At 40.0% G+C, this 11,660-nt stretch overlaps 2 protein-coding genes across 4 annotated transcripts in view; one reads left to right on the top strand and one right to left on the bottom strand.

Moving 5' to 3' along the window:
* Window positions 1–733: 733 nt before the first annotated feature.
* Window positions 734–4,578, bottom strand: LOC311111274 (proteasome subunit alpha type-1-like). The gene is made up of 10 exons (XM_084153990.1): window positions 4,495–4,578; window positions 3,740–3,784; window positions 3,548–3,649; window positions 3,366–3,469; window positions 3,172–3,260; window positions 2,965–3,035; window positions 2,752–2,881; window positions 2,592–2,671; window positions 1,188–1,292; window positions 734–1,028 (listed from the first exon to the last, which is right to left on the bottom strand). The coding sequence occupies exons 1-10, from the start codon at window positions 4,495–4,497 to the stop codon at window positions 969–971; spliced, it is 789 nt and encodes a 262-aa protein (XP_084010116.1). The 5' UTR covers window positions 4,498–4,578; the 3' UTR covers window positions 734–968.
* Window positions 4,579–5,768: 1,190 nt separating this feature from the next.
* Window positions 5,769–11,660, top strand: part of pde3b (phosphodiesterase 3B) — a 96,248-nt gene continuing 90,356 nt past the window's right edge. For all 3 annotated transcript variants that reach the window (XM_084154745.1, XM_084154746.1, XM_084154744.1), the window contains exon 1: window positions 5,769–6,829. In XM_084154745.1, coding sequence (XP_084010871.1) covers window positions 5,939–6,829 — 891 coding nt within the window. In that variant the 5' untranslated portion in view covers window positions 5,769–5,938. The remainder of the gene's footprint in view (window positions 6,830–11,660) is intronic.

Genomic DNA, 11,660 nt, shown 5'->3' with positions numbered 1-11,660 from the left:
CTTATATATTGCCTCCATTTATGAACTGATACTTGACATGTTTTTGATACAAGTAACTTACACTACATTTGCTATTTATGAAATATTGAATTGTATATTTAAGCAATAAGGCCCTAGGAGGTGTGGTATATGGCTAATATACCATGGCTAAGGGCTTTTCTAGCAGGACGCAACGCGGAGTGCCTGGACACAGCCCTTAGCCGTGGTATATTGGCCATATACCACAAACCCCTGAGGTGCCTTACTGCTATTATAAACTGGTTACCAACGTACTTAGAGCAGTAAAAATAAATGTTTTGTCATACCCATGGTATACGGTCTGATATACCACAGCTTTCAGCCAATCAGCATCCAGGGCTTGATCCACCCAGTTTATAATTTTTTAAATAATTGATGCCCCCATCACGTGGTGTGGTTCATTCCAGAGGGTTGACCAATCCACAGTATAAGGCTGCCATTTCAGTTGGGTTTGTCAGTAGGTAGTATTACCAGCAATTATGATTCAAGAAAGTCCATAGTAGTCCCGGGTTAGTCCATGTTTGAACATCTACTATGTTTTAATTTCTTTTGTTCAAATTTAGTTGGTGTTAGGTATAAATAAACCCCCACTTTGGTTCCTACCTCCTCTTTGAAAACACCCACCACCGAGTGGCCATGTAAGAACATATAATGACAATGCAGTAATGAGAAAAGCTACCATCACGTTTATATATTTTTTTACAAACCAGACAAGTTCAGAAAAAGTTTGTCTTTAATGACAAAAAATGAATGCAAACATTGAACGGCTACCAAAAATCATAGATAATCGACTAGAACATACAAGTATAATGGTAATTGTTCTCCATGTTGATACAGTTACAAGTGAGTGTGGATGGAATATTGGTTGTGGACAGGATGCCATCCAATGACTGAAAGAATCAGGGATAAGAGCTTTGTCATCTTCACACTGTCTGGAACACACTTCAATCTCAGAGCTCCATGGGCTCGTCTGGCTTCTCTGCTGCCGGCTCGTCATCTGGCTGGGCAACCTGCAGCACAACAAGAGGACAAGGCATGGGCACTGTCAGGTTTGGAGATAACTGAATAATGTACCGTCAAGAATCTTATTAAGGCAATAACCGTTCCTCTTGACAAGTGTCCTCGGTGAGAAAATATTTTAATTCAAAATTTGCCAAGTTGTTCTTTACCCTTCTCTGTGGCCTCTCCTCAAGGCCTTCAAGGAATGATGCCACATCGCCATCATCGTAAATGGTGAACTCCATGTCCTTGCCAACAATCCCGATGGACACATTCTAAAAGGGCAGACAGTAAGTTGTCAATCTGTGCTTTAAGTTGTGTTCTGATCCCCTACCCTTCTCTCTGAAACCCTCACACATTTTAAAACACTGGATTAGTGTAAGCATGGCTAGAAGGTGTTTTCACATAGTAGTTATATCCATCCCATCAGGAGGACCGAATGAAAGCACAGGGTGGGGAGTAGATAATTGGACAGTAGCCTGACGTAAAAGTATTCAGGTTACTACAAGCTTCACTCGGTTGATCTACGTGCATGTGGGTGGAGTGGGATGTTTGGAGCAGCGGACACCTTTTGGTAACATGACATCCTCGCCGGTTTCCCTCCCATTCACAAAGGGGCGATAGCAACCTTTTTTTGGCTAGTTGACTTTAAACATAGTAAGCTAGCTAGCCTTTTAACTTCCCACATCTCCACAATCTGAAATAATCCGATTTATAATTAAAACATATGCCCTAGCAAATATCCGTATACTTGCAGGTGTAACTACTGATGGGGAAACAAAGCTTCCTGATGCTGAGGTTTTCCAGAACATTTTGTGAAATAGGTTCATTACTCGAGGCTTTGATCAACACAGTGTACACTAGTGGCACCTGCTGGTCAAAATAAATGATTATAGACGACGTCCCACACCCCGTAGCGTGTGCGCAGCATAGCCTTTTTGTCTTCTACCAAACCAATCAGGTGGTTGTTCGACGAAATGAAGCTTCGACCGTCATTGATCACATGCTTCTGATAAAGTGATACTGGCATCGGCACACTGCTTCGAAGTACACTGCTTAACAATTCTGACGCATGCCTCGGAGCTGAGGCATCAAACGTAACATCACTAAGTGTAACCCAAAACATTATCCCAGTTTGATATGCTGCTTGTGTATTAATTCCCATATCAGCTAAAAACAGAACATGTTTTGGTCACAGAGAAAAAAGCATGTGGCTAGCTAGTTGGCTATAGCAGGTTATACCATTTCACAACAGCCTGATAGTTATAACTTCTAAACAAAATATCTTTTTGGGTGGATTCTTGTTGTTTGGTTATCAATGCAAAATAGGCGACTTTGATGAATAGCCTATATAGCCTATAGATCGGATCAAGGAACCAAGCGACAACACTGCCCCCATGGCTGCGGAAAGAATGATACGGCGCGTCTCAATTTTCAGGTAGTAGAAAAGTATGTCGAATGCCGGAGCGTTTTACAAGGAGCCTCCCCTTTTGTGATGAAAAACGATATTGCAACACTGCGCTACGCTCCGAATCTTGTGTTGCCATAGAGCTTACAGTAAGCTTAAGGTTTACCTTTGTGGTAAGATCTTGTTCTGCAGGTAGAGTTTCCCTCAGTCCCCGTAGGCCATGTTGAACCAGGTCATTCAGTTCACCTACAAGACAGAACAAAAGCTTTACAACGTGCTTACATCAGTTCCTGAGAAGCAGAGAAGAAAGGGCATAAAATACTCACAGTTGAAAAAAGCGTCCATGTTTCTTTCCAGGTAGGTACGTGCAGACTGGGAGCGGGCCCCTATGGACATGGCCTTGCAATCAAAGTAGTTGGCAGAGGGGCAGGTCTGGAAAATGTGTGGCCCCATATCCTAGAAGAGACAGACAATATTAGATATGACATACTATTCCACTAATATTTATAGCAGGACAAACCAACCAAAACATATCTTACATCATATCCTGCGATGAGCAGTCCCACACCATAAGGCCTTCTTCCATATCTCTGTGTAGGGATCTGGGTTTCTGAGTGCTAGGTCAAGGTGGATTGTCTGTGTGTAGCATGAATTGTGTCTGTATTGGCCATTTGAAAAGTTATTACACCATTGCAACTCAAACATTCAGCATCATAAAAACTAAAACATTTGTGGTAAAAGGATACTGCTTCCAATCAGTGTGACCAAGCGTGACACAGGGAGAGGCCGATCAAACACGAACCTGGAGTCCAGGCACTCCTGACGCATAAAGTTGCTGAAGGAGTATGATGGAAGAGTGAAGTGTTAACTCCAGTCATAAAAACCCTTTCTAATTCTCTTCAATAATATGAAAAACCATGCACAACAGATTCTCTCTTACCAGAGTAGCCTTGCATCAGCAGTGAGGCCAGCGATGGAGATGCCAATATGGCTGTCGACGTGTAGAATTTTCTTCTGATGGGCGGCCAACTCTGACTGAGCTCTCTGGACAAGAACACACAATTAGAATTAAAAATAGACAACTTTTACACTATGCAAATGTAAAATCAATGTAAATTGTACCTTCAGAGCCACAAGTACAGCATGACTGCGAGATTTCAGACCCACTGTGGCAGATCCTTGTTTCACTGCTTCCATAGCATATTCAATCTGATGAATACGCCCCTGAAACAAGACAATGACCTATTATAACAGTCACAAATATTGCAGCTGAAATTGCTAACTGTTATGTTACCAGTATTTGCAGACTCTTACCTGTGGACTCCAAACTGTGACATCGTTGTCATACTGGTTGCGGAACTAACAAAAATACAAAAGTTGCTATCGTCATAGCACAGTATGTCATCATTGACTACATAATAGAAATCAAGTTCCATTTGCATGTGAAAACGTTATCATGGGATGCATTATTGCTCCATTGTTTATATTTTTGTTGGTTGCCCAAAGCCCACTTTGATGGTAACAGTTACATCTTAACGTGTCTTTACCAAGGCAATGACTCAGCTAAAGCAGCGGTGATTTAACTAGCTAGTTAGCGCTGATTTAACTAGCTAGCTAGTAACACAGCTTGGTCTTCACACACAGAAGTTTGACTTGAAGTTGTGAACAAGTAATCTAGGTAGCTAGCTAGCTGAATGGCTAACATTAGTTAGCTAGCTACTCCCATTGATTAACATGTTAGCTATGTCCAATAACATTAAGCAAGAAGTTAGCCAATACTATCGTATTCTACACAAAATATGGGATAGTCACAGGTTAGGGATGCAGCCATAGCATTTGTTGTTGGCCTAACTAGCTACACATTCTATTTCATTATCTTTTTTTTTTATCGGTACGGTAGCGTAGCTAGTTAGCTTAACTAAAGGCTTACTCATTGCTATGGATAACTAGTCAACTAGGTAGCCTTTCTATCCGACTACAGATAACAGATATTTATGTTGCATTTAATAATTACGTTTGCATTCACTTTTGATACATCGTAGATATTATATAACTTCTTCCATCCTTACCATGATGATTAAGCTTTCCACCAACAAGAGCCTCAGATGGCTGATGCGTGATCGACTACTTTTCCTACTGACGTCTGCGCAAAGGGAAACAAGTAGATCACAGAGAGAGATCCGCGTTCTGTATTTTTCTTTATCTGCCAGATGTGATGTGAAATTCTTCACCAGACACTGCTGAAGAATTCAGAAACACCCAAAATACACAAACTAAAAGCGTGCAATTATTCAATACAGGTAATGTTAAACATAATTTAAAATCTTGTCGAATTCAACTAGTTCCCCCTGAAAATGTCGATTTTGAAGGTGCATTCCTTATTCTTACATAAATATCACTTGCTTTCTATAATATATCCAAATAGAGTTACATCTTCTCTGATATATGTAGTGCTCAAGAGATTCCATTCCAAAGAGAAACATTGCTTTTATTTACAAAGTCTCATGAGAACACATCCAAAAATAGGTATTCTAAGATTAATCTTTTTTTTTAATGAAGTGGTAGATTTCATTAGTTGAACAGATCTGGAAATCTTACAATATCACAGGCCTGCCAGAGTAACTAGGCCTAGATAGTGGTAGAATAGCCTGGCTATGTAATTACACTAGAAAAAGGTGCAATAGTATACTACTACTACTACTACTACTACTACTACTACTACTACTACTACTACTACTACTACTACTACTACTACTACTACTATTAATAATACTAATAATAGTAGTATAATAGTAATGCTACTACTAATATTAGTACTTCTACTACTACTACTAATAATAATAATGGCTAAACCTGGAAATAATGGGCCTTATTTCTGGCCAAAATATACTTCACCAATCCTAAAATCCTAATGAAACCGTTCCAGTTGCACATCTGTTTGAAAGCAAGATCATTTGACGTTTGGATTTTGTCCAAAGTAACGGTAAGCAAAATCAGGTAAATTGATAACGCATACTTTCTTTAACCTCACTGTCAACATGTTGACATTGTATGGTTGTTTTTAGCTGTATAGATGATCAATTGTAGATGTTTTCAGTGTATTTTGAACGCTTTCAGACAATGCCATTAATTGCGATTTAAAAAAAGAGTGCATTAAAATGACAAAAAGTTAACTCGAGCTGATTAACTCTGACAGTCTCAGTTTTTATATAGCAGCACTCTTCTTCCTTCGTCTGACCGACCATGAGCGTGCACGGTTTGTTTCCAGTGCTGCAGAGCGCGTGCCTGTGTCGATCTGTAGTTTTTGTAGCGGATTGTCACATCTAGGCGGCGACACAGAGTCCCTTTTCTCTAAAAACAACAACATTTCACCTTCTCTTTCTTTTAGTCAAAATGCTTGAGCACGTTTGAGTGACCATGGAGTGCGTTTGCCGTCATGTAGTGGAGCGTTAATACGGCGAAAATATTGGGAGAAGGAAACTTGAAGGAATCCAAGGAGCTACAGTTGAAAACATGGCTGTTCGCGAAGAAGGAGAGGTTTTGCACAGTAAAATCAGGCACCACGATGGGGTTGCCAATGCAAACAGCACAGAGAGCTTCAGGAACGGCTATGTGAAGAGCTGCGTCACCCCTTTAAAACAAGACCATCAAAGGGGATTTTTGTTTAACGTCTGTAGGTTTTGCAATGAGGACATTCTGAATTCAAAATTATTTCGAATTTCTGGTCTATACCTGGGTGCATTCGCAATTTTTGCAGTTTCGTTGCTTATTTCCAGGAGCTTGCAAAGTGACTTCAGCTTTTGGGATTTGCGGAGTTTTCTGTCGGGCTTCTCTCAGTCCATCAGCCCTCTCTTTAGCATAGGCTGTGCATTCTTCTTTTTGACTTTTTATCTAAGGAGGAAAAAGAGGGAAAGTAATAAATGTTGGCTTGTGTCACTGCCAGCATCATGTTACTTAGGGGATTTTTTGGTTTTGCGGTTTTTGCAGTGGGGAGAGGACCAACACCAGATGCAAATGGTGGGCAGGTTGTTATTCGTGTTGGGTTGTGTGGGTCTCCTAACACTGATCCCCACTTTGAAACTCAAACACAGTGTTCTGATCCTGGTGTTTGCCAGTGTTGTGTGGTTGGTGTCTTTCACCAGTCTGAGCTGTCTGCCTGCGCTCCTGAGACCCGTGTTTGCATGTTTGGCGGGTGTCTCAGGCTCGCTCTTGTCGCTCTGTTTTGACCATTATTACCCGTCGAGGGAAGCGCCAAACAGGATCTCCAGCACCGAGGAGAAAGTCCCTGTGATCAGACCCAGGAGAAGGTCAAGTTGTGTTTCTTTGGGGGAAACGTCGACCAGCTATTATGGCAGCTGTAAAATGCCTCGCAGACCTTCATTACCGTGCATATCCAGAGAACAGGTAGGTCATGGGCTAGCATAATGTTCATCATTGCCTTCACTCAGTTGTGCACTGACTGCTCAGAGTGAGCACACGTGCGCAAGAGTACACAACCTTGAACCTGTGGTCTCCAGCAAGGAGGCAATTAAACTCCATATCCATAATGCACAGGCCTACAATAGTCCAGACAGACAATCACCCCTACACTGCTGAACTATTCACTATCCAGGTCATTAACCTCTACTCACACCAAATAATCGTCTCTTGAAATAAACTAGTCTGATAGTCCTGCAATAATTAAACCCATATGACTATAACATGCAGCACACAAGCACCAGAAAGTTAATTTACCTAAGTGACATTTATTCAGACATCCTATCCTATTCTCGTTTATTGAGAGAATTGTGTTGATGACAGGAAAGCATGTCTAACAAATTAAATCCAAGTTCAAGCAGGTAGAATAGTCAATGCAATGATAATTATTTAGTAATTCACTCACAGGCATTATTTTCATATAGGCCTAGCTATTAAGAAAATAAGTGGTTAGTACTACATATTCACTCATCTCTAAAGTGCCCTATAAGGTTATTATTTCACTGTAGTTAGGATACCCTGGTGTGAGTCCACTGCAATGGAAAGTGTGAGTAACATCAAGTGTATTTATTTGGCTTCAACACTCACTGTATTCCAGGCAATGTATTGTGACCATGGAAGGTATTCATTCCCCAATAGTTCAAGATGGAAGATATTCATCCAAGACCCCCCAATAGTCAAACATCATGTTCACACTTACAGTTGATTGTAACAAACAACATCACTGTGGCCCAGCTGAGCAAGGCAAGCCCTTTTTAAAGGTGCTGTCTGTAAAATGTTATAGGCTACAATTTGTACAAAAAAATGGACCCCTTGATTTTTTGAAGAAGACAACTTGATGAAATAGCTTATTATTACTTTCTTACACAGGCCCAATCATAACATTATTTGCAGGGATATGAAATATTGCTAGCTTGCTTACATTTTAAGCGTCTGAGCTCAAGAACCAATTGTGTATCAGAAAGAAGCTGTTTTTGGAAGGATCGGGCCATCCACTCTGAGAGTAAATAGGCATCAGGCTTTAGCATCAAATTATATTCCATATTTTAAAAACCTCAAGGAATGTAATTCCTTTAAAGATGAATAATAACAGGCTATTTGTGTGTAGAAACTTTATGGACTGCAGTCCGCCTTTATTTTATAATCAGTGATGGTAGCTGATTCTAGTTTATTTGTGAAATATTTAGGTGTAGTGCCACACATTAACAATAAGAGTTTTCAAATCCAATGAGGGCAATATGTTCAGATGACATTTTAGTCTGTGCTCTGCCCTCTCTGAACATATTAGATTAGCCTATCATATTGTTCATTGTCAATTAGATTTATCCGGATTTAGTTTTGCGCCTCTGGTTCTGTCTATGAACCTGTGAAATTTTATAAAAGTGACCTGCCAAATATTGTTTTAGCAATAACCTTTGTTGTAAACTGGACTACCTTAAAGATTAAGATTATTAAGAAAAGATAAGACGCATAAGCTGTATAAAGGATGTTTTATTACAGTGTTGTAATAGCACACTTCAGTCATACAACACAACATTGAATTTGTTGTTTGTTCATTTGACTCATTGTCCTGCAGTGGATGTTGTGTCAGGAATAGATTGCAGACTCAAGTCTGGATACTACCATACAGGTCTGTTCTAGCGTTAATGTTGTCAGGCAGTGATGGGCATTGGTGTAGACCAGTATTGATCAGTGAAATAAAGATGTCACTACCTGTTGTCCAACTGTATTGACTTAACAAGAGGGGACAGGAGTGCCAGCATCACCCAAAACGCGGTACTGTCCTAGCTGAAGGACCATGTTTGAATATCACAGTCAAGGGCTTTAAGAGTGTGATGTGCGCGTCAGGTTCAGTGTCCACAGTCAAGTCTTATATGTGACACTTTGTCATGATGTAATGTAGACTAATAGTAATTAAGCCTAGATCATACTTGTCATCCACACATGCATAGCTGACCTGACTTATTTGGTCACACATTAAATGGTGCCTCATATATCATGACATTACATGATTTGTTGGTCATTGATTCATCAGAAATGTATTGTCAAATCATTTATATATTTTTTGGTCAGCACATGATGCTTATGACAAATGCTGTGTGGAATGTGGAAAAGACTAACTCGTGTCACTTGAAGAAAAAAAATGATTTTGACCTTAAAAGAAAATGTGTCTTTCAAAATTGGCAATGCGGAAAAATTTACATAATAAAGTTTTCCACAAATTAATATTTATCGTAAAAAAAAAAATACTATTTTAAAAACACACCACCATATACGATCAGTAGTCAACAACTTTTGGGTTTGAATACAACGTTTAGAGACAGTCCTTGCTTTTGTCCTGAAGCTCTGTTGATATTGACATGATGGTATGCTGTGTGTCCTGTTCTGCATTAGATCCATTGTTGCCAGACAGTGATGCATTTAGGCCTTGTTTGTTAATTGTTTCTAGTTTCCACACAGCAAAAGTTCAGTGTTAGCAGCCAGACAAGTATCGACACCACCACCTTTTGATATGAGACCATGTGCAGCTGAAATCAAAATAATTTTAAATATTTGAAAGACAACTCCGTTTTAGTAGGCCTGTCTCTTGCAGGAACTCTCACATGATAACAATGTAGACCTAGTTATGGAGCACTAACACATCCTGCTCAGGGCTCTACACTGACCTTTTTTACAAGGAGCATGTGTGCGCCTAAGTTGAAAAATGTAGGAGCACACAAAGAAATTTAGCACAATGAAAAATATTTGAGGTAACAAGCCGGATTCTTTGTAGTAAGGGTGCAAGCATGACGGTCATGAATCTGCGCTCAGTGTATTCTCCATGGCACTTGGGGGCTGCGGTATAGTGAGGTAATCATTGCAACAATTTATCATCTGGGTGATATATTTTTTGGGGCGCACGGGTGCTCCTAAATTGAAATTCCAGGTTGCACAGCAAAATATTTAAGCGCATATGCAAGTAAAATGGTCGCACTGTAGAGCCCTGCTGCTACAATTCACTATGCTGTTTTTTAAATGTGGATCACAAAGATACACAATGCTATTTTTGTATGCAGGCCTACATACTGTGCTTGATACTCCTTTGCACACCTACTAATACAGTTAAAATACCTATGATATAGGCCTACTCCATTCTGAATTAAATAGGTCAACAAAGGCATGACTAAGGAGGACCATAATGCAGAGAAGATAAAGTTTTACATCTCATTTACATGTCTATCACCTCACTTTGTGTCATGTCAAACCTTCTCTGGTATTAGGTTTGACATTCTGCGCATAAGACTATTTGTCCCAATGATGAATGATCAGTGATATAAGCACTGATACCGTATTTCTTATTTTGGACTCTGATATCTTACATTTTTAAAGTTTGGTTTACATTGGCACATCAGTCATGTTTTTCTTAAAGATACTGAAGTTAGGATTTCAGCTTGATAGTTCATGCTAAAAAGCAATGATTTGTACAGCCAAAACAGTCAGGCAAAAAAAGTCCAGATGTAGGCTAGTTTGGCTCTTAGTATTGGACACAAAGTTTTACGTTTCAAGTCAGATCAAATCATTACATAATAATCAGTGTGTTATCTTATTTATTGTGTTGTTTTCAAGATTACTTGACATTCTTAGAAATGTATTGCAGTTTGACTTTAAGGGTGACATCATCTGTCCGCAAAACAATCCTTGCAGAGCGCAAATAGGCCTAGACCATAATACTCACAGTCACAGTAGCCTTCTTTTACAATGTCCGTGGGAAGGTAGCGATTATTTATGCAGAGTTAAAGTAAACAGTGTAAAAGTGTTTTGCACACGACATTGCAAGCAGCAGTAGGCCTATTCCAAACTATTTAAAATGTTACTTTTCTTGGGCAACTTTGCTTGCATTGTATTTCAGACAGAGGATGTAGCCCATTATCTTGTAAAAGTACCCTCCCTCATATAGATAGTAAAATTGTCATATTTTCAGGGGATGTTGCTGGAGAAAGGTACATTGAATCTGTATTCTTTGTTGACTAGCAAATGCCTGTGCATGTGGTGTGTATGGAGAGCGACATTAAGCTTATGACCGTCTTACTTGGTTGAGATAAAGGTGCTACGGTCTGTCCTGTGATCTTATGAACTAGCTAGTACACAGCAACACCTCAGCCTCTCCTGCACTTCCTGATTCTCTTTAGAAACTTAGTCATCATACATTACGCTTGCACTTTTTAAGTGTATTAGCCATTTGGTAGCCATCCAACTCCGTTGTGGTTTCTAAACTGATGGACTGGCCAGCTATAGTGATAATCTCATTGATGCGCTGTCTCACGTCATGTGTGGCCTCATGGCGTCTCCACCTGACGAGCCCAGCTAACAGGCACTCTCCCTGGCCCCTGCCTGTGAGTCATAGCCTTCCTTCCCACAGCGTAATGGCCCTGTGCTCGTCATCAGCGCAGCCTACTACTTCTTTAAACCCAACTACAGTGGCATGGACCAGAAGGTGCGTCTAGTGCTGCTTGATATCTGTTTGACGTCTTGTGCATCGTCTGTTTGATATTGAATTATTAGTTTACGTTGCACAAAATCAAAAGAAAGCTAAACCTAACCTGAAACTGTGAACAAGGGCCTACAGTAAAACAGTTATAAAATCCTGGCACCGATGGTGGAGCCTTCTCTACCTGAAATGCAATTTTGGTAACAGAAAACAGGAGATTCACAAACACATTTTCAGTGCATGGTCCTTTGAAAGGAACAGTGTGCCATCTCACAAGTATTCCACATACTA

This window comes from Coregonus lavaretus (assembly GCF_964263955.1).
Source record: "Coregonus lavaretus genome assembly, chromosome: 37".
In the NCBI taxonomy this organism is placed as follows: Eukaryota; Metazoa; Chordata; class Actinopteri; order Salmoniformes; family Salmonidae; genus Coregonus; species Coregonus lavaretus.
Note: the sequence above shows the minus strand (reverse complement) of the source record. Positions and strands in the feature narration are given on the sequence as shown.